The 25,903-nt window shown below is 49.4% G+C and overlaps 2 protein-coding genes across 2 annotated transcripts in view; both read right to left on the bottom strand.

Moving 5' to 3' along the window:
* LOC123770141 (ras-GEF domain-containing family member 1B) overlaps positions 1-25,903 on the bottom strand; it is a gene marked incomplete in the record, with an annotated part of 403,082 nt that overhangs the window by 167,834 nt on the left and 209,345 nt on the right.
* LOC138364573 (mucin-21-like) lies at positions 6,015-11,141 on the bottom strand. The gene is made up of 2 exons (XM_069324251.1): positions 9,428-11,141; positions 6,015-6,609 (listed from the first exon to the last, which is right to left on the bottom strand). Exons 1-2 carry the CDS (start codon positions 10,328-10,330, stop codon positions 6,409-6,411), a joined length of 1,104 nt encoding a protein of 367 aa, XP_069180352.1. The 5' UTR covers positions 10,331-11,141; the 3' UTR covers positions 6,015-6,408.

Below are 25,903 nucleotides of genomic sequence, written 5' to 3'. Positions count from 1 at the left end.
CTCTCTCTCTCTCTCTCTCTCTCTCTCTCTCTCTCTCTCTCTCTCTCTCTCTCTCTCTCTCTCTCTCTCTCTCTCTCTCTCTCTCTCTGTCTCTCTCTCTCTCTCTCTCTCTCTCTGTCTCTCTGTCTCTCTCTCTCTCTCTCTCTCTCTCTCTCTCTCTCTCTCTCTCTCTCTCTCTCACTCTCTCTCTCTCTCTCTCTCTCTCTCTCTCTCTCTCTCTCTCTCTCTCTCTCTCTCACTCTCTCTCTCTCTCTCTCTCTCTCTCTCACTCTCTCTCTCTCTCTCTCTCTCTCTCTCTCTCTCTCTCTCTCTCTCTCTCTCTCTCTCTCTCTCACTCTCTCACTCTCTCTCTCTCTCTCTCTCTCTCTCTCTCTCTCTCTCTCTCTCTCTCTCTCTCTCTCTCTCACACTCTCTCTCTCTCTCTCTCTCTCTCTCTCTCTCTCTCTCTCACTCTCTCACTCTCTCTCTCTCTCTCTCTCTCTCTCTCTCTCTCTCTCTCTCTCTGAGCTCCTGGGAGAGAGAAAGAGAGAACTATGAAAGGGGAAACGCCAAGCCATTACGACTATATAGCACTGGGAAGGGGGTCAGGATAAGGATTTGGGACGGGACGGGGCAGGGAAAGGAATGGTGCCCAACCACTTGGTGGACGGTCGGGGATTGAACGCCGACCTGCATGAAGTGAGACCGTGAGAGAGAGAGAGAGAGAGTGAGAGAGAGATGAGAACTGAGAGAACGCGACAGGAACATTACGAATACAACTAAAATGACTTTCAAATTTGATTTTAGTTTGTAAAATTTTGTTGATTTTTCATTTTGTTTTTAGTTTACAAAGAAAACTACACTCAATTTTTAAATTTAGTTTTTTTAAATTTAAATTTAGTTTTTTAAATTGAAATCTAGTATTTTAAACTGAAATTTAGTTTTTTAAATTTAAATTTAGAAAACTAAATTTTGTTCATAGAAAACTGTTGTAGTTATCAAAGAAAACTACACAAAAAAGGGGGGGACTCAAGGAAACTGACATTTACTCTCGTACAAAACGTAAACATGAAATTCCAGAGAATTCAGCTGCGGTTTATATGATTTTATATACGAGCCCTCTAGCCCCCCTAGAGTGTCGAGACTATATGAACCCTCTAGCCCCCTAGAGTGTCTAGACTATATGAGCCCTCTAGCCCCCTAGAGTGTCGAGACTATACGAGCCCTCTAGCCCCCCTAGAGTGTCGAGACTATATGAACCCTCTAGCCCCCTAGAGTGTCGAGACTATACGAGCCCTCTAGCCCCCCTAGAGTGTCGAGACTATACGAGCCCTCTAGCCCCCCTAGAGTGTCGAGACTATATGAACCCTCTAGCCCCCTAGAGTGTCGAGACTATACGAGCCCTCTAGCCCCCCTAGAGTGTCGAGACTATATGAGCCCTCTAGCCCCCCCTAGAGTGTCTAGACTATATGAACCCTCTAGCCCCCCTAGAGTGTCTAGACTATACGAGCCCTCTAGCCCCCTAGAGGATCTAGACAATATAAGCCATATAGTCGTAATAGCTTGCAGTGTTTACCCTTGATAATTCTCTATATCTATACAAGAGAATATCTGTCTATATCTATATAAGAGAACATATATATATATCTATATCTGTACAAGAGAATATATATATATATATCTTTATCTATACAAAATATATACATCTCCTCTAAGTATCTGTCTATATATCTATACGAGAGAATATCTGTCACTCTGCTCAAGGTTGTAGGCCAGACAGTTATGGCTAGTCTCACACAACCTTCCATGGTGAAGCGTGATTGTATTGAGAGTTATAGGGTGATTGTGGTCGATTGAACCACCCGTCTAGAACTAGGATTGGCTGTTTTGGCAATAACCAACGACCCCAATGACGGCTGAAATGTGGGTGTTAATTTCCGTAGAGTGTTTTCCATCCGAATTCTCGGCTGAAATCAACATTGATATTGTTGATTTAACTATGATTCAACTCTATTCAAGCATGTAATGTTTTGTCTAAAAGGAGAGAGAGAGAGAGAGAGTGAGAGAGAGAGAGAGAGAGAGAGAGAGAGAGAGAGAGAGAGAGAGAGAGAGAGAGAGAGAGAGAGAGAGAGAGAGAGAGAGAGAGAGAGAGAGAGAGAGAGGAGGGAGGGAGGGAGGGGGGGGGGGAGAGAGAAACGGACATGTGCACCCGGGCACCGCCGGGTACCTCCTCTAAGTATAAAATTAAGTAAACCTCCAACTGACTTCCCTGTTGGACCTTCTTGTTTCTCCTAAAAACATTGAAATAATTGAAAATTTCCCCAGATTTCCCCTTTTTTGGAGGGGGGGGGGTTTCTTTGCATCGTTTCTGATGTCATTATTTCTTTTGATGATACCACTTTCACCCACACATCTCTGAGCATCATCAAGATGTGATGAGGAGAGATTCATCACGTCTGGAGACGATTGGAACACGTGTAGCGTTGATTTTTCTTAATTGGGCATCGCTACTGCTGTCAGCCTCTCCTGTTCAACGACTGGGATTGACACGTGGCGTCAGGGGCCACGTGGCCTCAGGGGACACGTGGCGTCAGGGACCACGTGGCCTCAGGGGACACGTGGCGTCAGGGGCCACGTGGCCTCAGGGGCCACGTGGCCTCAGGGGACACGTGGCCTCAGGGGACACGTGGCGCCAGGGGACACATGGCCTCAGGGGCCACGTGGCCTCAGGGGCCACGTGGTCTCAGGGGACACGTGGCGCCAGGGGACACGTGGCCTCAGGGGCCACGTGGCCTCAGGGGACACGTGGCCTCAGGGGACACGTGGCCTCAGGGGACACGTGGCGCCAGGGGACACGTGGCCTCAGGGGACACGTGGCCTCAGGGGACACGTGGCCTCAGGGGCCACGTGGCCTCAGGGGACACGTGGCCTCAGGGGACACGTGGCGCCAGGGGACACGTGGCCTCAGGGGACACGTGGCCTCAGGGGACACGTGGCCTCTGGGGACACATGGCCTCAGGGGGACAAGTGGCCCTGGTGTACTTGTCGCCTATGGGGGCCACGGAGGGAAATTGAAACAGTTTTCCGAGAAAGGGTTTTCTGGTGCTCTTGGTGTGGTCCTCAGGGCGTGGTGGGGCTCCTGGTGTGGCCCTCAGGGCGTGGTGGGGCTCCTGGTGTGGCCCTCAAGGCGTGGTGGGGCTCCTGGTGTGGCCCTCAGGGCGTGGTGGGGCTCCTGGTGTGGCCCTCAGGACATGGTGGGGCTCCTGGTGTGGCCCTCAGGGCGCGGTGGGGCTCCTGGTGTGGCCCTCAGGGCGTGGTGGGGCTCCTGGTGTGGCCCTCAGGGCGTGGTGGGGCTCCTGGTGTGGCTTTGAGGGCGTGGCGGGGCTCCTGGTGTGGCCCTCAGGGCGTGGTGGGGCTCCTGGTGTGGCCCTGAGGGCGTGGCGGGGCTCCTGGTGTGGCCCTCAGGGCGTGGTGGGGCTCCTGGTGTGGCCCTCAGGGCGTGGTGGAGCTCCTGGTGTGGCCCTCAGGGCGTGGTGGGGCTCCTGGTGTGGCCCTCAGGGCGTGGTAGAGCCTCCGGGTGTGGCTTTGAGGGCGTGGCGGGGCTCCTGGTGTGGCCCTCAGGGCGTGGCGGGGCTCCTGGTGTGGCCCTCAGGGCGTGGTGGGGCTCCTGGTGTGGCCCTCAGGGCGTGGTGGGGCTCCTGGTGTGGCCCTGAGGGCGTGGCGGGGCTCCTGGTGTGGCCCTCAGGGCGTGGTGGGGCTCCTGGTGTGGCTCTCAGGGCGTGGTGGGGCTCCTGGTGTGGCTTTGAGGTCGTGGTGGGGCTCCTGGTGTGGCTTTGAGGGCGTGGCGGGGCTCCTGGTGTGGCCCTCAGGGCGTGGTGGGGCTCCTGGTGTGGCCCTCAGGGCGTGGTGGGGCTCCTGGTGTGGCCCTCAGGGCGTGGTGGGGCTCCTGGTGTGGCCCTCAGGGCGTGGTAGGGCCTCCGGCTTCTGCTCTGCCGCAGGTTCAGCCCAATTTAGCCTTTGGTCTGCCGGAGGATGACGTTTTAGCCCAATTTAGGAGGGATTATCGCGAGTCTCCTGCGCCCTTGACTACCCAGAGAACTTTTCCCCCTGAGGAAAAGGTGAGTACCGGGAAGCCCCCCAGTAATCCCCCAGGGGGAGGGATAACCGGGGGCTTCCCGAACACCCGGCAAGTAGTGTGTTTGTCTTCAGCAAGGCGCGTCCGTTTCCCGCCAAGAGGCGACGGTGTTGAAGCCGCAAGGATTAGCGTAGTACCCCCTCTGAGGGCCACGTCGAGGTATTTTAGGGGGGACCCTCGTGGACCCTAAAATGCCGCAACAATAACTACTGTTCTTGTTTTTTTTTGGGGGGGGGGTAGAAATAGCCTAAGCTATTCTATCCCTTTGAGACGTATTTTTTTTCTTGTCTCAATAAACATCCTTGAACTGTTCTTGTTGTTTTTGCAACAACGTGTAAAGATATCCTTGTATCTACTATACCTTTGTGTCCGTTTTCTGTAATTTTCGTCTTATTGGTCACTGTTATTTTAGTGAGTTTATTTCTCATTTTGCTTCTTCTGGGAGTTGGTCTACTCCCCAAGCCCGGCCCGAGGCCAGGCTTGACTTGTGAGAGTTTGGTCCACCAGGCTGTTGCTGTGAGCGGCCCGCAGGCCCACATACCCACCACAGCCCGGTTGGTCCGGCACTCCTTGGAGGAATAAATCTAGTTGATACCTGGTTGATGGGGTTCTGGGAGTTCTTCTACTCCCCAAGCCCGGCCCGGGGCCAGGCTTGACTTGTGAGAGTTTGGTCCACCAGGCTGTTGCTGTGAGCGGCCCGCAGGCCCACATACCCACCACAGCCCGGTTGGTCCGGCACTCCTTGGAGGAATAAATCTAGTTGATACCTGGTTGATGGGGTTCTGGGAGTTCTTCTACTCCCCAAGCCCGGCCCGGGGCCAGGCTTGACTTGTGAGAGTTTGGTCCACCAGGCTGTTGCTGTGAGCGGCCCGCAGGCCCACATACCCACCACAGCCCGGTTGGTCCGGCACTCCTTTGAGGAATAAATCTAGTTGATACCTGGTTGATGGGGTTCTGGGAGTTCTTCTACTCCCCAAGCCCGGCCCGAGGCCAGGCTTGACTTGTGAGAGTTTGGTCCACCAGGCTGTTGCTTGGAGCGGCCCGCAGGCCCACATACCCACCACAGCCAGGTTGGTCCGGCACTCCTTGAAGGAAACTATCTAGTTTCCTCTTGAAGATGTCCACGGTGGTTCCGGCAATATTTCTTATACTCGCTGGGAGGACGTTGAACAACCGTGAACCTCTGATGTTTATACAGTGTTCTCTGATTGTGCCTATGGCACCTCTGCTCTTCACTGGTTCTATTCTGCATTTTCTTCACCTTGCTCTTCCTTGCTCTTATACGAAGGTACCTCGCTCTTCCCCGCTAAGTGGCACTTACGATCTCGCCGTATTATTCATCAATGCCGCCGCCCACACCGAAAGTTTGGGGCTCAGGCTCCTGAACCCCGCCTCTTAGAGAAGGAGAGGGGGAGTGTGAATGGCACACAGCTCCGGTTCACTTGGCAAACTTGTACTCACTTAGCTGTACTCCCGGGGGTTGAGCTTTGGCTCTTGGGTCCCGCCTCTTAATTGTTAATTGCTTGTTGTCATTAACAACCTCGCGCTGCTTCCGAGTTCATAAACTGTTTAATAAAAGGTAAACAAAGCCGCCATGATTAAGGAAAGATGTACAGCTTTCGTAAGTGGACTTGATGAAGTCCTTGCTCGTGGAGAGAGAGAGAGAGAGAGAGAGAGAGAGAGAGAGAGAGAGAGAGAGAGAGAGAGAGAGAGAGAGAGAGAGAGAGACAGAGAGAGACAGATAGAATAGAAACAGCCAGATACATAGCTAGGTCTAGCACCTCTGATTCTTAAAACCGACGCTATACATAGAGGTATGGACGGGTGTTGGACAGGTGTACTGTACTGTACAGTACTGTACTCCCTTGAGCGCAGGCGGGAGAGATACATAATAATTTACACGTGGAAAATAATTGAGGGGCTGGTCCCAAACCTGCACACAGAAATAACACCACATGAGACCAGAAGACATGGCAGGATGTGCAGAATACCCCCGTTGAAAAGCAGAGGTGCAACAGGTACTCTGAGAGAGAACTCTATCAACATCAGAGGCCCGAGACTGTTCAACACGCTTCCACTACACATAAGGGGCATAACTGGCAAACCCCTCACAGTGTTCAAGAGAGAACTGGATAAGCACCTCCAAAGGATACCTGATCAACCAGGCTGTGACTCATACGTCAGGCTGCGAGCAGCCGCGTCTAACAGCCTGGTTGATCAGTCCAGCAACCAGGAGGCCTGGTCGACGACCGGGCCGCGGGGACACTAAGCCCCGGAAGCACCTCAAGGTAGCCTCAAGGTAGGTGTTGGACGGGTGTTGGACGGGTGTTGGACGGGTGTTGGACGGGTGTTGGACGGGTGTTGGACGGGTGTTGGACAGGTGTTGGACGGGTGTTGGACGGGTTAGGGAGGGTAATGACAGCTGGAACACTCACCCTTTTAGTGGTGTTGTCCCTGGGCGTCTGGTCGTCGGCTACCGTCCCGAATATTGTCGGCTGAAACAAAAACAATCGAAACAAATAATAATAAACTAAACCACTTAAAACCACAAAGAACAAAAATGAACAAATAAAAACATAAAAATAAAAGTTAACAAAAGTGCAGCCATATAAAAACAAGTAAAACAAATACAAAATAGCTCCAATTTCCATTCAGAATTATATTTAAATGAATTCAGAAAAATGTAATATATACATATTATATATATATATATATATATATATATATATATATATATATATATATATATATATATATATATATATATATATAAGAAACAAACATGCAATTTCACAATAAAAAAACACTGACTAAGCATATACATAAATACAGAGCTAGAAACATTCGTGTATATATATATTCCAAAATCTTAACACAAACATGACATTTTAATGACCAAATCCACAAGGGCCGTGATTAGGGTTCGAACCTACGTCCGGGATGATCCCAGACGCGCCTTAGTCGACTAACCCACAACATGGTCAAAAGAATCACAACCGGAAGTGCTACTGTAAGTGAACTGAAGTAAGGGTGAAGAGGTAGAACAGCTTATTGACAGAGCCCGGGTGCATGGGGGAAGGGGGGAGGGAGAATTGTGTAAAACCCCGGTTTGTGTCTCGGAGAGGCTGCATGCAGGATCCGTGTCAGGTCAGTAGCACTCCCGGTTGCAATTCTTTGAACCATGTCGCGGCACAGTCGACTAAGGCAGCGTCTGGAATCATCCCCGACGCAGGTTCGAACCCTCATCACAGCCCTTGTGGATTTGTTCATTTGATGTATCACGCTATTCAGATTTCTGTGTGGATAACATTAATAGAATCGAACGCCTTTGGAACGGTGATCCAAAGTGTTTCTCGCTCTTGGCAACTTATTAAAGTCTTCCTTAACTCATTATTGTCTCAAATTGTTTGAGTCTGGTCGAGTCAGTAGGCGGCACCTAACTTGTTCCCAATGACGGAGACTCATAAAGTTAAGGCACGGGGAGAGGAGAGAGAGAGAGAGAGAGAGAGAGAGAGAGAGAGAGAGAGAGAGAGAGAGAGAGAGAGAGAGAGAGAGAGAGAGAGAGAGAGAGAGAGAGAGAGAGAGACAGATAGACAGACAGAGAGACGCTCTGCACTATATGCATACCAATGTAAAAACGATGGTTGAATCGAATTAAAACCGTAAGCTTTACTCGGGGTACTGAGTAGCGGTATCGGAGTGTTGTCAGAAAACTCACTGCTTGTACGCTTGTGGGACGGTGAAAGCGTATTTATTAGACTCTTGTCAAATCGTGAAAGCGTGCTGGAATATTTAATGTTTCCAGGGAAAAAACAAAAAAAAACTAAAAATGGTCTTTGTCAATCAACATTTCTCGCTCGTTCCAAAAGGCATTATAGTTAGCAGAGCAAGTTACTGCGCTTGCGCGTCCGTGCAAGTAATACCTCTTGACAACAACTCCAGTACGTTATTAACTCCAATTGGGCTTTTTTGCATGCGGATGGCCAAGCGCCAGTCTAGGATAACCAAGCACCGGTCTAGGATAACCAAGAGCTGGTCTGGGATAACCAAGAGCCGGTCTGGGATAACCAAGGAAGAATTCTCACACGGCCCTCCGAAGAACACCTGTCAAAACCCTGAGAAGCAAGACTCCAAGAAACACCTGTCAAGAAATCCTGAGAAGCAAGAAAGGCCTACTCAGTAGAGTAGGCCTTTCTGACACGCCTTAGGAAGACGCTTTCAATAAGAAATTGACTATGCAGTCAAATGCACTGCATGGACTCTCTCTTTTGACTATGGAAAGCCTCAACTGTGTATCCCCGTGAAGGAAGTCTCCTTCAATGTCAAGCCTCCTGAAGAGCCTCCTGGAAGACCTTAACTTAGGATGCTTCCTGGAAATTATTAACTCTTCAGACCGCCATCTCCGAGGACACATGAAAGGATTCAATTCGGCAGTCTCTCTCTCTCTCTCTGAAGGATGCACTCTGAGAGAACTCGACTCGGAATGCGCTCTATAAGACGTCTGGGAAATCTCCAAGGAGGCGAGACACAAGGCCCTCTTAAAGACACCTCTTAGGTGTGTGTGCAAGGCATATATTAGATCTTCCAGTTGATACCTCCATGGAATTTCACAATGCAACAGGCAGGCCAGTGGTCGTTTCCTGGAAGGAGGTGATGCAACAGTGTGCCCATCCGATGGACGCCTTCTCGAAGGACACGATGCCTTCTTGATATATGAAGGCATTGGCTTTCGCCATTCTCCATGGGGAGATATCCACCCATGGAAAATATCTCCTGGAGGTGTCCGCATGGTTAGCCACGTTTGTTTAAGTGGGAGAATAAGTCGAGAATCCTTTAACTTTTAAACCTTGAATTTCATGACACTTTTTCAGTAGCCTTTTGGCACAGGAGGAAATGTATTTGTAACTTTTGCGTTAGTGCACCCTGGATTAGTCAGCTCTCTTGCGTTAGCGACAAGTATGCTATTTTTTGTTTTTTTTAGTATTACATGATTTTTTTTTGTACTTTTTTGCTAGAAGAGAGAAAAGCAAATCATGGATGTCTTTTTATATTTACTCTATAAATAACAATCCTAATTAGTGTTAGAAGTTGTTAGAAGCAGCCATTTTTAACACGAGATAAATTTTGCCATTCATCTTGTTAGTAAAGCATTTCCAGCATGCTTGTTGGAGGCAATTTTTGACCTCAGCAAAAACAAAATTGATTATTTATCTGGTTAGCACAAATTACTAGCCTTTTATTAGCACACACAAAAATAACAGCAGAACAACACAACAAGTGACACGAGCAAGGTAACAAGAAGGTTGAGCCAACCTCACGGAGTCCTGGAGCAGCGTCCGAGACCTCCACGCCGATGCCAGAGTCGTCGCTTGACCCCAGACTGCTGGTGTCGGACGGTGGCACCAACACCGTCACCCGAGGCACGTCTTCGGCAAGTGATATCCGCCCAAGAGCCGCCTCTGCACGCGCCGACGGCACTCCCGACGACGTTGAGGGAACGGGTTCGCTGCGACGTCGTAGCGTTGGTGAATCCATACGAGAGCGAACCACTGCATTCTCCCGACGATTGGCCAGGCCAATATACCTACTGGCGCTGGATTCTCTGTCTCTAGAGACAGATGGGAAAGTGGAGACCATGAGCCTGCTGGTGCTGGATTCTCTTCCCCTGGAGGTCAAAGGGGAGGCGGGGCCCAAGAGTCTGTAGGTGCTAGAATCTCTGTCCCGAGAAGCCGAGCGAGAGGACGCGTTGCTGATCGTTCCACTGCCGGTGAAGTACAACCTCAGGACCTCCTCGGCGTCCTGGCTCGGGTCGTACAGTCGCGAGATCAGTCTCCTTCGCTTCCTGAGGAGCCTTTGACGACGCGTCAACTCGAAGTCCTCCTCGCTGACATCCTTTTCTAACTCGGTGGGAAAGTTGGCACCGCTCTGAGGTAAGGAGACGCCTGCAGTGGCAGTGATGGAGAGGGTGGCACTGGTCGTAATAGAGGAATTGGCACTGCTCGGTATTGTCCCAGCGGCGGCATAATCAGTGGAGCCTTCCGTGGCACTACCAGAGGTGTGACCAGTGGAAACGGTGGTTGTGTTAGTGACTGGCGGGCCTAAAGCCGTTGGGGTGGCACTCTTGCTGGGGCTAATTGCCTTGTGCTTCAAGTTTGTGTGCACCAACCAGGCCGCAGTGACCCAGAGTGCCACGATCACCAGCACAATCGTCAACATTGTGCCTCACACACTTCTCCTTACCAGCTCATGTCATTATACCTACGTCCTCTATTCGTCCACCTTGCTTCCCTCTTCTTCACTTCTCTTTGTCCCCCCTCTCTCTGGTTCTAATCACTCGCTATGCACACTCAATTCCTTAAAGAGTCAGGTATATACACCACGGACTATAGTCTACAGTCACGGTATTCTGAAACACAAATAACATTTCAAGTTGTTTAAATTATAATAATCCAGGTTAAAATAGGACAAGGATTTGACATCTGATTAGCCAAAGTGGCAAATTTAACATCGGATTAGCCAACGTGTTGCCACTTTGGTGTCTTGTCAAGCAGGACAATATCTGAAACAATTCTAAACACAACACAATTCCCCACCAACCTTCCCCTTCCACCAGCCCTGTTTCTCCTTTCCTAGTAACTCCATCCCTTCTTGTCACCCTCCCTCCCTCCCCCTCCTCCTTTTGTTTGTTTACACGGGAGGGTACAGAATAAGACGCCATCTGACTCTTGTAAGCAGACTTGTAGGTTTCTCACGCCATAGTTCATATGAAGCATTACTGTACTTGCCTTTCTAATATCATGAGTGGAGAATTCGTTTACAACTTTGAAAATTACTGCTGCTACTGCTACTGTTGATGCTGCTACTGCTGGTACTGCTATCAGTGTTAGGGGCCTGAAAGCTGAGTGGACAGCGCTTCGGATTCGTAGTCCTGAGGTTCTGGGTTCGATCCCCGGTGGAGGCGGAAACAAATGGGCAGTTTCTTTCACCCTGATGCCCCCTGTTCACCTAGCAGTAAATAGGTACCTGGGAGTTAAACAACTGCTACAGGCTGCTTCCTGGGGGGGGTTGTAACAAAAAGGAGGTCTGGTCGAGGACCGGGCCGCGGGGACGCTAAGTCCCGAAATCATCTTAAGATAACCTCTAGAAGGGAGATAATATCTGAGAGCTGTTGAAGACACTCGTCACAATAAGGAAACATCTGTCTTGAGGTTATCTTGAGATGATTTCGGGGCTTTAGTGTCCCTGCGGCCCGGTCCTCGACCAGGCCTCTATCCCCAGGAAGCAGCCCGTGACAGCTGACTAACCCCCAGGTACCTATTTACTGCTACCATTCTACCATTCCCATCAACCTTTATCATCTACCACTGCTCTAGAACCCTTCCCTCCACCCCCGTGAAAATTTACAAAAGCTTGAGAGAAAAGTACAGCTTGCCAATTCTTTTTCTTATTTTTAAGTAAAAATTCAATTTTTTTATGTTATTTATTAATGAAACAATTAAGCATTCTGAAAGTTTTAATTGGGAGGAGAATTTTTGTAGTAATTTTTCCTAAAACAGTTTTTGTTTTCTTAATTCACGTCTTGTACGTGAATTTTGATGCCAGTTCTATTGATCTAAGACAGTTCGTTGTTGTCTTCAACCTCGTTCTGGCAGCTCCTGCGACGGCGCTGGAACCAAGCGTATTGGTTCCAGCCTCTCCAATGGAACATTTCAGCAACGTGGAGAGGAGAGGGAGAGGGACCTGCTGCATGGGTAACAGCTTCTACTCCATATTGTCCTACCCAGGCTTTGCGCCCTGGAGAGGATTCCCTGGAAACACAAACCGAAACTGTCTCTATTTTCTATGTGGAAGCCCTAGCATAAATATAGGCCGTACAGAGGCCTATATTTTAGGCCTGTGTGCCAGACTTTGTCAAACGCTTTCCATTCATCTCTGAGAACTATATTTTACATTTTTTTTTAGTCGCTGAATTGACTATATGCTCGTAGATCAGTTTTTTTTTTTAGTAAAGAGAATGAAAAGGCAGAAATGAAAGTAGAAATTTGGAAATGGGAGATATAGTGTTATGAGAGCAGGCGGACTGTCCGCCTTGCTGACACAATGTGTGTTAGTAGTTCATCTCTCTCTCTCTCTCTCTCTCTCTCTCTCTCTCTCTCTCTCTCTCTCTCTCTCTCTCTCTGGGTCTCGTAAACCCATGTTGTCTGGTGTTATTTTGTTCCTCTTCCATGTACTTCACAAGTCTCTGATCAATAATTTTTTTTTTCCGAATATTCTGCCTGGTACTACGAGAGGAGAAATGGATCCGTACTTTTCCATTTGAGTTGTGGGTAAATATTTCTTCCCACCACCCTTACCCTTCTCCCTTACCCTCCTACCCTTACCCTCCTACCCTTACCCTTCTCCCTTACCCTCCTCCCTTACCCTCCTCCCCTACCCTTCTCCCCTACCCTTCTCCCCTACCCTTCTCCCTTACCCTCCTCCCCTACCCTTCTCCCCTAACCTTCTCCCCTACCCTTCTCCCCTACCCCTTCTCCCCTACCCTTCTCCCCTACCCTTCTCCCCTACCCTCCAACCCTACCCTTCTCCCCTACCCTTCTCCCCTACCCTTCTCCCCTACCCTTCTCCCCTAACCCTTCTCCCCTACCCTTCTCCCCTAACCCTTCTCCCCTAACCCTTCTCCCCTACCCTTCTCCCCTACCCTTCTCCCCTAACCCTTCTCCCCTACCCTTCTCCCCTAACCCTTCTCCCCTAACCCTTCTCCCCTACCCTTCTCCCCTACCCTTCTCCCCTACCCTTCTCCCCTACCCTTCTCCCCTACCCTTCTCCCCTACCCTCCAACCCTACCCTTCTCCCCTACCCTTCTCCCCTACCCTTCTCCCCTACCCTCCAACCCTACCCTTCTCCCCTACCCTTCTCCCCTACCCTTCTCCCCTACCCTTCTCCCCTACCTTTCTCCCCTACTCTTCTCCCCTACCCTTCTCCCCTACCCTTCTCCCCTACCCTTCTCCCCTACCCTCCAACCCTACCCTTCTCCCCTACCCTTCTCCCCTACCCTTCTCCCCTACCCTTCTCCCCTACCCTTCTCCTCTACCCTTCTCCCCTACCCTTCTCCCCTTCCCTCCAACCCTACCCTTCTCCTCTACCCTTCTCCCCTACCTTTCTCCCCTACCCTTCTCCCCTACCCTTCTCCCCTACCCTTCTCCCCTACCTTTCTCCCCTACCCTTCTCCCCTACCCTTCTCCCCTACCTTTCTCCCCTACCCTTCTCCCCTACCCTTCTCCTCTACCCTTCTCCCCTACCCTTCTCCCCTACCCTTCTCCCCTACCCTTCTCCTCTACCCTTCTCCCCTACCCTTCTCCCCTACCCTCCAACCCTACCCTCCAACCCTACCCTCCAACCCTACCCTTCTCCTCTACCCTTCTCCCCTACCCTTCTCCTCTACCCTTCTCCCCTACCCTTCTCCCCTTCCCTCCAACCCTACCCTTCTCCTCTACCCTTCTCCCCTACCCTTCTCCCCTTCCCTCCAACCCTACCCTCCAACCCTACCCTCCAACCCTACCCTCCAACCCTACCCTCCAACCCTACCCTCCAACCCTAGAAAATCATAATTCATTCCAAACAAAACAAACAGGGCAGGACTGGGTGTTTGTTTATGCAAACGACACCTAATTACTGAGACACTCTACCCCCCCCCTTCACCAGTGGTAGACCCCCACCCCCGTCCTCCCCACCCCCCGACCAGTGGTAGATCTACCCCCCTCGACCTGAGGTAGATCTACCCCCCTCGACCAGTGGTAGATCTACCCCCCTCGACCAGATGCAGATCTACCCCCCCTCGACCAGAGGTAGATCTACCCCCCCCTCGACCAGAGGTAGATCTACCCCCCTCGACTAGAGGTAGATCTACCCCCCTCGACTAGAGGTAGATCTACCCCCTCGACCAGAGGTAGAGCTACCCCCCCTCGACCAGAGGTAGATCTACCCCCCTCGACCAGAGGTAGATCTACCCCCCTCGACTAGAGGTAGATCTACCCCCCCTCGACCAGAGGTAGATCTAACCCCCCCTCGACCAGAGGTAGATCTACCCCCCTCGACCTGAGGTAGATCTACCCCCCTCGACCAGAGGTAGATCCCTCCCCCCTAGACCAGAGGTAGATCTACCCCCCTCGACCAGAGGTAGATCTACCCCCCTCGACCAGAGGTAGATCTACCCCCCTCGACCAGAGGTAGATCTAACCCTCCCTCGACCAGAGGTAGATCCCGCCCCACGACCAGAGGTAGATCCCCCCCCTCGACCAGAGGTAGAACCCCCCCCCCTCGACCAGAGGTAGAACCCCCCCCCCCTCGACCAGAGGTAGAACCCCCCCCCCTCGACCAGAGGTAGAACCCCCCCCTCGACCAGAGGTAGATCCCTCCCCCCCTCGACCAGAGGTAGATCCCCCCTCGACCAGAGGTAGATCCCCCCCTCGACCAGAGGTAGATCCCTCCCCCTCGACCAGAGGTAGATCTACCCCCCCCTCGACCAGAGGTAGATCTACCCCCCCCTCGACCAGAGGTACATCCCCCCTTCTCGACCAGAGGTAGATCTACCCCCCTCGACCAGAGGTAGATCCCCCCCTCGACCAGTGGTAGATCTACCCCCCTCGACCAGATGTAGATCTACCCCCCCTCGACCAGAGGTAGATCTACCCCCCCCCTCGACCAGAGGTAGATCTACCCCCCTCGACTAGAGGTAGATCTACCCCCCTCGACTAGAGGTAGATCTACCCCCTCGACCAGAGGTAGAGCTACCCCCCCTCGACCAGAGGTAGATCTACCCCCCTCGACCAGAGGTAGATCTACCCCCCTCGACTAGAGGTAGATCTACCCCCCCTCGACCAGAGGTAGATCTAACCCCCCTCGACCAGAGGTAGATCTACCCCCCTCGACCTGAGGTAGATCTACCCCCCTCGACCAGAGGTAGATCCCTCCCCCCTCGACCAGAGGTAGATCTACCCCCCTCGACCAGAGGTAGATCTACCCCCCTCGACCAGAGGTAGATCTACCCCCCTCGACCAGAGGTAGATCTAACCCTCTCTCGACCAGAGGTAGATCCCGCCCCACGACCAGAGGTAGATCCCCCCCCTCGACCAGAGGTAGAACCCCCCCCCTCGACCAGAGGTAGAACCCCCCCCCCCTCGACCAGAGGTAGAACCCCCCCCTCGACCAGAAGTAGAACCCCCCCCCCCCTCGACCAGAGGTAGATCCCTCCCCCCCTCGACCAGAGGTAGATCCCCCCCTCGACCAGAGGTAGATCCCCCCCTCGACCAGAGGTAGATCCCTCCCCCCTCGACCAGAGGTAGATCTACCCCCCCCTCGACCAGAGGTAGATCTACCCCCCCCTCGACCAGAGGTACATCCCCCCTTCTCGACCAGAGGTAGATCTACCCCCCTCGACCAGAGGTAGATCCCCCCCCCTCGACCAGAGGTAGATCTACCCCCCTCGACCAGAGGTAGATCTACCCCCCTCGACCAGAGGTAGATCCCCCCCTCGACCAGAGGTAGATCCCGCCCCTCGACCAGAGGTAGATCCCCCCCCTCGACCAGAGGTAGAACCCCCCCCCTCGACCAGAGGTAGATCCCCCCCTCGACCAGAGGTAGAACCCCCCCCTCGACCAGAGGTAGATCCCCCCCCTCGACCAGAGGTAGATCCCCCCCTCGACCAGAGGTAGATCCCTCCCCCTTCGACCAGAGGTAGATCCCTCCCCTCGACCAGAGGTAGATCTCTCCCCCTCGACCAGAGGTAGATCCCCCCCTCGACCCGAGGTAGATCCCCCCTCGACCAGAGGTAGATCCCCCCCCTCGACCAGAGGTAGATCCCCCCCCCCTCGACCAGAGGTAGATCCCCCCCCTCGACCAGAGGTAGATCCCTCCCCCCTCGACCAGAGGTAGATCTACCCCCCCTCGACCAGAGGTAGATTCCTCCCCCTCGACCAGAGGTAGATCCCCCCCCCTCGACCAGAGGTAGATCCCTCCCCCTCCGACCACACCTCAAGGTAGGTAGCCCCTCGACCAGAGGTAGATCCCTCCCCCCTCGACCAGAGGTAGATCCCTCCCAACGACCAGAGGTAGATCCCCCCCCTCGACCAGAGGTAGATCCCCCCCCCCTCGACCAGAGGTAGATCCCCCCCCTTCGACCAGAGGTAGATCCCCCCCCCCTCGACCAGAGGTAGATCCCCCCCCCCCTCGACCAGAGGTAGATCCCCCCCCCCCTCGACCAGAGGTAGATCCCCCCCCCCTCGACCAGAGGTAGATCCCCCCCCTCGACCATAATAAGTGCAACGTTCAACTTCTGTAAACATTTCCTTCTCCTTATCCACCTTAACTGTTAATATTACCTTATAATTACGTATTGCCTGATTCGTAATGGCGTGTGACCTTGCAATAGAGGCTCTTTTAGTATCAATTCCCCAGTCGCACTGTATCTAGCTCTAGTTGGGCCGCATCTAGAGTATCCCCCAGTACCACTACACACCTTAAAGGAAACTAACATACAATAACTGCAAGCAGTGCAAAATAAGGCGCTAAGGAGAGCAGCAAAACTCCCTCCCTCTATAAATTAATACAGAAAAGTATGTAAAGGAATAATAGTAAATAGCCTTAAACAGAACAACGCTCACCCTCACCGCTGGAAAACAGGCTGTCACCACCCCGGTGACAGCCTGTTTACCTAGCAGTAAAATAGGTACCTGGGAGTTAGTCAGCTGTCACGGGCTGCTTCCTGGGGGTGGAGGCCTGGTCTAGGACCGGGCCGCGGGGACACTAAAAAAAGCCCCGAAATCATCTCAAGATAACCTCAAGATAACCCCATCAATTTATGTATTCCAAGATGATTAAATTAGGGGAAGACGGTCTGGAGATAATTACCAATTAACAGACCGCCTACAGTGACCATTGGAGGCAAACTACCACGTGCTCTATTTTTTTTATAAGCCTTTAGGCCTGAATGTTGAATTACTCTACGTTCTAAATTAATAACATGATCATTACTGTAGAGGATTTAAAAACTCTTAAAATCTGGTCTCCATTAATTCTGAGCCTAAAGATTTTCTGATCATTTAATGTTTTTAATATATTGATATAACCTTAGACTAATTAATGCTGGAGAATGTGAGAGGTTCTGAACTCCGTCCTTCTAAGATTTCCCAAATGTCATGAAACACTCGTACTTAAGTGCCCTTATCCTAACCTACCAGAGGACCCAAAACAGAAAACGGGACAGTAGGTCACTTTCGCCAGCCGCTTCCATTTTCTAGCACGACAATTTTCTGGCTTTCAGTAACTTTCAAACTTTCAAGCCTTAAGCTAAACAGGGATAACGAAGGAGAAGTGAAGAGAGAGAGAGAGAGAGAGAGAGAGAGAGAGAGAGAGAGAGAGAGAGAGAGAGAGAGAGAGAGAGAGAGAGAGAGAGAGAGAGAGAGAGAGAGGGAAAAGAGAGAGAGAGGGAAAAGAGAGGAGAGAGGAAAGGAGAAGAAAGGGGGTGAATAATAACTCAGCGAGTGACCCCCCTAACTAGCTGGTTGAGTAATTAAGTGTCTACCTAACTTTGTTTGGTTAGTCCGAGTGGTTTGGTTGGCTATCTACATGGTAGACTAGTTGCTTGGCTTCTTGAGGTTGTGGTTGGTTGGTTGACTGTTTGATAGCAGGGTGTGCAGTGTGTTGGTTGACTCGATTGATTGCAATGCTGGCTGGCTTGTAAATTGGTTAGCATCATTGATAAATGGCTGGCATGCTAACTGCCTAGGTAATTGGCTGACTGAATGGCAAGAGAGAGAGAGAGAGAGAGAGAGAGAGAGAGAGAGAGAGAGAGAGAGAGAGAGAGAGAGAGAGAGAGAGAGAGAGAGAGCGAGGAAGAGAGAGAAAGATAGAGTGAGAGAGAGTGAGAGAGAGAGAGAGAGAGAGAGAGAGAGAGAGAGAGAGAGAGAGAGAGAGAGAGAGAGAGAGAGAGAGAGAGAGAGAGAGAGAGAGAATATGTATATATGTAATTTACTATCTCTGCATGCAAAATCGAGCTGTTAGCTGTTGATTGATTGATGATTGATGAAGATTAAGCCCCCCCCCCAAAAAAAAAGGTGGCACGGGCATGAATAACCCGTAAGAGGATCTGAAATGTTCCTGATTATTTCTTGATTTTTCTTGAGTCCTAACTATGGCCCAGAGCTAGTTCTTAATAACACTGGGAGAGTCCACCATAACGAAACCTTTACATCTTTCTCCTCTGTCATGGCGGATTAGTCTATTTGTTTAACAGTTTAAGAGCTTGGATAGGGGTGTACGAGGTCGTACATAACTCCAGGTTATTGTTGTTACAACCTCGTAGTGATTCCAAGGTTGTAAACGGTTTAATACGTGTAAATCAAGCCCAAAGATGTACAGGTTTCGCAAGTGGACACACACATATAAACGGAGTATACAGGAGGATAACTTATCTACATATATATATATATATATATATATATATATATATATATATATATATATATATATATATATATATATATATATATATATATATATATAAAACAATGACATCAATATCTGTACAAAGTAACACAAGCTAATAAACCCATTAATCATGTTTCCTGACCAAACAAACAAAAAAACTGTAAAATTGAATAACAACATGGCAACTGTCTGAATAATTAACATAATAATTGAATCATTAACATAACGACCGAAATAATTAACATATCGTTCTAATTAGGCGGCGAACGATTCAGCAGGCAAGAAGGGCATATGCTATACCTGCAAAAAAGACAAACAAACAAAAACACACAACTTCATAATAAGTTTGGTAACGACGGTGGCTCGTACCTCATTAATGAGTAATCAGAAAAAGCGAAATTATTAAAGCTCGCTCATTATTCCAACAACAACAACAGTCTGGCCGGTCATTGTGTCAACATTGATTTTAATCATAAAATAATAAATTGTTGATGTTTGGTATGCAAATGAGATGCGTTTCCTCTATGTTTTTTTTTTTGTTTTACACCTGTGAGTGTTTATATTTAGTAAAATATAAAAACATCTGCTAGTATAAACATCTTATAAGATGTTTATACTTGACATCCATCAGCTGATATTTACACCCAAGAACTTGTAAGTATTTCTTGTTTATTGTTTATATCCTTCAATCGATCCCCTTTGTTTACATAATCAGCTGATGTTCCCGCGTAATATGTTACTATTATTTACCTGAAACAGCTGATGTTCCCGCGTAATATGTTACTATTATTTACCTCAAACAGCTGATGTTCCCGCGTAATATGTTACTATTATTTACCTAAAACAGCTGATGGCCGTGTTTACATTAATCAGCTGTTGTCGTGGGCCGCGCGGCGGCAGCCAATCAGCGGAGGAGCTGTTCGGGCGATATTCCCCGCGAAATTCGATTAACCTTCATATGACATTATTCCGCAAACCTATTAACCGGATCACTGACGTTCTGCTTTTGAATGTCAATCATGCCGTGATGCTATTAACCGGACCAGAAGTGCTAGTGTACCTGGAGGCTGCTATATCAATCTGACCCCTTTGCATGGGTGGCAAGAGTATGCGGATGATGGCCAGTTGCAAAGCAGTAATATTAGACCTAATCCTTTCACGATGGCCCGTGAGATTGTACCTGGATGAAGTTCTAGGAGTTCTTCTGTTCCCCCAAGCTCGAACTACACATCCACACAACATTCTCATAACATCTACACATCCAGACAACATTCCCACAACATCTACACATCCAGACAACATTCCCACAACATCTACACATCCAGACAACATTCCCACAACATTTACACATCCAGACAACATTCCCACAACATTTACACATCCAGACAACATTCCCACAACATCTACACATCCAGACAACATTCCCACAACATCTACACATCCAGACAACATTCCCACAACATTTACACATCCAGACAACATTCCCACAACATCTACACATCCAGACAACATTCCCACAACATCTACACATCCAGACAACATTCCCACAACATCTACACATCCAGACAACATTCCCACAACATCTACACACCCAGACAACATTCCCACAACATCTACACATCCAGACAACATTCCCACAAGATCTACACATCCAGACAACATTCCCACAACATCTACACATCCTGACAACATTCCCACAACATCTACACACCCAGACAAGATAGAGTCGGGTGTGCCAGGTGAGGCATCATTGTTTGCTAGGGCAATTAGGAGTAGTTTCCACGGGAACCACGAGAGGAAGTTAATTGATGCAACCCACGTTAATTTCACTCCTTAAAACGCTCTGATTTTATATATATATATATATATATATATATATATATATATATATATATATATATATATATATATATATATATGAGATAGATAGAGAGAGAGAGAGAGAGAGAGAGAGAGAGAGAGAGAGAGAGAGAGAGAGAGAGAGAGAGAGAGAGAGAGAGAGAGAGAGAGAGAGAGAAGAGAGAGAGAGAGAGAGAGAGAGAGAGAGAGAGAGAGAGAGAGAGAGAGAGAGAGAGAGAGAGAGAGAGAGAGAGAGAGAGAGAGAGAGAGAGAGACGGCTCGTTACTATAACTTTTTTACTAGATTTTATTAGATTTTTCAAAAATTTAGAGAAATTTACCAAATTTACGAAACCCTTGGATCTTATCTGTATGGGGTTCTGGGGAGTTCTTCTACTCCCCAAGCCCGGTCTGAGGCCAGGCTTGACTTGTGATAACTTGGTCCAACAGACTGTTTGTTGCTTGGAGCGGCCCGCTGCCCCACATATTCACTACAGCCTGGTTGGTCCGGCACTTCTTGCAAGAACTTGTCTAAGTGCCTCTTGAAGACATCCACCTTTGTTCCGGCAATATTTCTAATGCTTGCTGGGAGGGTGTTGAACAGCCGTGGACCTCTGATGTTCAGTGTTCTCTGATTGTGCCTATGGCACCTCTACTCTTCACTGGTTCTATTCTGCATTTCCTTCCGTACCTTTCGCTCCAGTATGTTGTTATTCTACTGTGTAAATTTGGAACCTGGCCCTCCAGTATCTTCGATTTATATATTATTCAATCCGTCTTTCTAATAAAACGTCGCTTTTCGATCGTATGCGTTACCTAAGGCCAAAAATCGTCGTACTAGAAAATGAAAGCGGCTGGCGAAATTGACGTACTGTCCCGTTTTCTGTTTTGGGTCCTCTGGTAGTAGGTTAGGATAAGGGCACTTTAGTACGCCAATTTCTTGACGTTGGGAGACCTTAGGAGGACGGAGGAGTATTATTTGATACCGCTCTATCGTCTCTCCTATCCAGAGAAGAAGATTTTGAGAGCTGTGAAACAGTCTCAATAATTTAGGTGCTTTTATAGTGTCTATGTATGCCGTGTATGTCATCTGTGTATTGTGTATTGTACCCAATATTATCGTGTCTAAGTATGGCGTGTATGTCCTCGTATGTATGTATTAATTTCCAAACTCAAACACCTGGATTTGATCACTGTTTAACCACTATGTTATTTTCCGCGACCCAATCAAAGAGTTGATTATTTTCAGACTGCAGGAGTGCGCATCTGCCTGACCCCCTCCCCCCCCCACCCCCTGGCCACCTAACCTCTCATCCCCCCTTTCCTCACCCCTTCCCTCCCCTCTCCCTTCTCCCCCCCCCCCCCAGTTCAACCCAAAGCATCAGGCTAGCACAGTTAAAACGGCAATTATACGATGGGTCGTAAACTCCTGAGAAGCCTCGAGTTTGTAATTGAATGATAAATGAGACATCCCTACCCCCCCCCCCCTTTCTTCTTCTTCTTCCTCACTACTTCTTCCTTCCTCCTTTCCTCTCCTTTCAGTCTTCCTCTACTCTCTCTATCTCTTCTTTATTGCAACTATAATTTCCCACCAACCTTCAATTCTTTCTTGTTATGACTTGTTCCCTTGCTTTCCTGCCTCGTCCTCTCCTCTCCTCTCCTCTCTCTATTACCCACTTCTCTACTTCCTCCTGCTCTTACCTACTCTTCTTTCAATCTGCTTTACCTCCCTGCCCCCCCCCCCCTCGCTCTCCCTCAAGACGACTCCGTCAAGCACTCATAAAAATCTGAGTCTTCCTCGTCCTCGTCCTCCTCGTCCACCTCGTCCTCGGTCCTCCTGGTCCTCGTCCTCGTCCTCCTGCTGGGGCTCATAGGCAATAACGCCCTAAACATGGCAGACAGGATCGTCAAGTGTGGAGAAAGAGAAGGAGCAGGAGAAGAAAGCGAAAGACAAAGATAAGAAGCGAAAGAGCATGGAAGAAATAGAGAGGACACAGAAAGAAAGTCGACACTGCATACAAGGAGACCAGAAATGGGTATACACAGAAACCAGGAGAGTGGCAGAGAAGCAGTACGTGAATGACATTACATTCCTGGCTTTGTCGCAGCCAAAACTGTTTCCACAGTCATATACGGAGGAAGATGACTGTGAATGATCAGGTTATGAGACTTGACAAGAGTGAGGGAGGACACAGGGAAATGATAAGGAGGTTTCTGAGGAACTTAACAAAGGCTTTCAAGAAGTATTCAAGCTGGAACCTGAGACGCCACTAGAGTTTAGAGCCCAATCGTAATGGGCAATTCCACAGGAAAGCGTCACTGAACTAACAATGACACATCACAAGTAGTAAAGAAACAACTACAGGAACTGGACGTGACAAAAGCCGTGGGACCAGACAGAATATCTCCCTGGGTACTAAAAGAGGCAGCTGAAGCACTGTGCAACCCACTTGCCGTAATATTTAAGTCCTCGCTAGAAACGGGAGAACTTCCTGTCAGTTGGAAAATGGCTAATGTGGCTCCACTCTACAATAAAGGGAGAAAGACAGAACACACAGAAATCACAATTGCGTGATGCATTAAATGAACAAATGTCGTAGCTCAGTCGATTAAGGCAGCGTCTGGGATGCTCTCGGACGCTGGTTCGAATCCTCGTCACGGCCCTTGTGGATTTGTTCACGAGAAAGACAGAAACTGTTCAACTACAGACCCGCTTCACTAACAAGTATCTCCTACACAAGTTGCTAGAGAAAGTGATCCGAAGCTGGCCAGGAGAACATTTAGAACAGACCAACTTCGTCTCAAGGCTCTAGCATGGAATTAGTAAAAGTACACGAACAAGGGGACACAGGTGGAAACTGAGTACCCAAATGAGCCACATAAGTATTAGAAAGTACTTTTTCAGTGTCAGAGTAGTTAGTAAATGGAAATGCATTAGGCAGTGATGTGGTGGAGGCTGACTCCATACACAGTTTCTAATGTAGATATGATAGAGCCCAGTAGGCTCAGGAACCTGTACACCAGTTGATTGACAGTTGAGAGGCGGGACCAAAGAGCCAGAGCTCAACCCCCGTAAGCAGAACTATGTGAGTACACACACACATATGCATTCACACACACGCACGCACACGCACACACGAAGGAGCTTCAACAACATAGTATTAACCCTAATTCATCTCGGACCTCATCGCACTATGTTGCTCAATGATCAGGTCCAACACCACGACGTCGTCTTAAGCCACACGACCGACGCACCACGGATCGTCGTACGTCGCGACGCATGACAGGGAACGACGCATATACGTCTCGCTATCCGATCTAAATTCACCTTTCATTATTTTTTTCCCCACGAAATCGTCCAATCCGTTAAGAGCGTGTGACGTAATTAATACAACTTAAAGCAATAGAAATACTGATGCTTTCGATGCATTTGGCCCTGACAGGTTAGGGGTGGGGTGCTTTGAGGTTCGTACATGTTTCTGGTTAGGTAAACACACGCACACACTTGACGGCCGTCAATCGAGTTAGCCGCTGATGTCCCCAAGTCCGACGGGACGACCTGAGGGCATCGCCTGTCTTTGCCCTTTTATTTTTGTTACCATCCTACCTTGATAATTTAATTTCTTTTGTTTACTCAGCCTCACAGGCTCGTCTTCGGAGACTCCCGAAGGAGGGTTGTCTCCTTCTCAAAACTGATTACATAAAGTGGATCGAGAGGTAAAAGGCATTGGATCCCATCTCCTTTTTGAAGGATCTCTTGGCGGAGAGGTTTTAAATGCCGGAGTCTCCCCAGGCAATTGGTGTCTCATTGTGGGATTTAGAGAGTGAAAGGAAGGAATTACGGTGGCCAATTTTCTTTTCTTCTCCTTGGGGAAACAGGTGTCAGAAGGGAAGGGGGAAGGGATGGGGGAGTGGAAGGGGTTTGTCGGAAATATTATTTGAATTCATATCCTGCTGGCGTGTGTGGTGCCCCGGGGGAGGGGGGGGGGGTTGGGTTTGAGAGAGAGACAGAGACAGAGAAAGAAGAGTGAGAAGGGAAAGGGAGAAGAGAGAGGGAGAAGCTGCTTCCTTCCTTGTTATATATATATAAAACAAATCACCTTCCATCTAATATTACACCTCGTTGGCCATTTCGTAACCACGCAGAACCTCGTTCATTTATTAACTACCCTCCCGTAGTTAATAACGAGCCAACTGCCTAATGGCCATTCAACTTGGGAATGAACTCTCTAGAACAGTTCAACTGTTACGCAGTTTCGTCCTCCGCTAGAGAGGGAGGGGGGGGGTGTCTGAACAACATGGCGCAAGCAAGCAACCCAAATTGGCAGCCCAATTAGGGTCAGGGGGCTGAGTCAGGAGGCGGCCCCTCTCTCCAACTTTAATGTTGAATTATTGACGAATATAGCAAAATGTTTTTTTGTGGCACTCTTCCGTGTGTGTGTGTGTGTGTGTGTGAGTGTGTGTGAGTGTGTGTGTGAGTGTGTGTGTGTGTGTGTGTGTGTGTGTGTGTGTGTGTGTGTGTGTGTGTGTGTGGGTGTGTGTGTGTGTGTGGGTGTGTGGGTGGGTGTGTGTGTGTGGGTGTGTGTGTGTGTGTGTGTGTGTGTGTGTGTGGGTGTGTGTGTGTGTGTGGGTGTGTGGGTGTGTGGGTGTGTGTGTGTGTGTGTGTGTGTGTGTGTGTGTGTGTGTGTGTGTGTGTGTGTGTGTGTGGGTGTGTGGGTGTGTGTGTGTGTGTGTGTGTGTGTGTGTGTGTGTGTGTGGGTGTGTGGGTGTGTGTGTGTGTGTGTGTGTGTGTGTGGGTGTGTGTGTGGGTGTGTGTGTGTGTGTGGGTGTGTGGGTGTGTGTGTGTGTGTGTGTGTGTGTGTGTGTGTGTGTGTGTGTGTGTGGGTGTGTGTGTGTGTGTGTGTGTGTGTGTGTGTGTGTGTGTGTGTGTGTGTGTGTGTGTGTGTGTGTGTGTGGGTGTGTGTGTGTGTGTGTGGGGGGGGGGGTGTGTGTGTGTGTGTGTGTGTGTGTGTGTGTGTGTGTGTGTGTGTGTGTGTGTGGGTGTGTGTGTGTGTGTGTGTGTGTGTGTGTGTGGGTGTGTGTGTGTGTGTGTGTGTGTGTGTGTGTACTCACCTAATTGTACTCACCTAATTGTGCTTGCGGGGGTTGAGCTCTGGCTCTTTGGTCCCGCCTCTCAACCGTCAATCAACTGGTGTACAGATTCCTGAGCCTATTGGGCTCTATCATATCTACATTTGAAACTGTGAATGGAGTCAGCCTCCACCACATCACTTCCTAATGCATTCCATTTGCTAACTACTCTGACACTGAAAAAGTTCTTTCTAACGTCTCTGTGGCTCATTTGGGTACTCAGCTTCCACCTGTGTCCCCTTGTTCGCGTCCCACCAGTGTTGAAAAGTTCATCCTTGTTTACCCGGTCGATTCCCCTGAGGATTTTGTAGGTTGTGATCATGTCCCCCCTTACTCT

This window comes from Procambarus clarkii, chromosome 14, assembly GCF_040958095.1.
Source record: "Procambarus clarkii isolate CNS0578487 chromosome 14, FALCON_Pclarkii_2.0, whole genome shotgun sequence".
Classification (NCBI taxonomy): domain Eukaryota; kingdom Metazoa; phylum Arthropoda; class Malacostraca; order Decapoda; family Cambaridae; genus Procambarus; species Procambarus clarkii.
Note: the sequence above shows the minus strand (reverse complement) of the source record. Positions and strands in the feature narration are given on the sequence as shown.

Coding starts and splice junctions, on each gene's coding strand:
- LOC138364573 (XM_069324251.1), bottom strand. CDS start 10,330: ATGTTGACGATTGTGCTGGTGATCGTGGCACTCTGGGTCACTGCGGCC. Junction 6,610..9,427: donor CTGCTCCAGGACTCCGTGAG/GTTGGCTCAACC, acceptor TTTTTGTTTCAG/CCGACAATATTCGGGACGGT.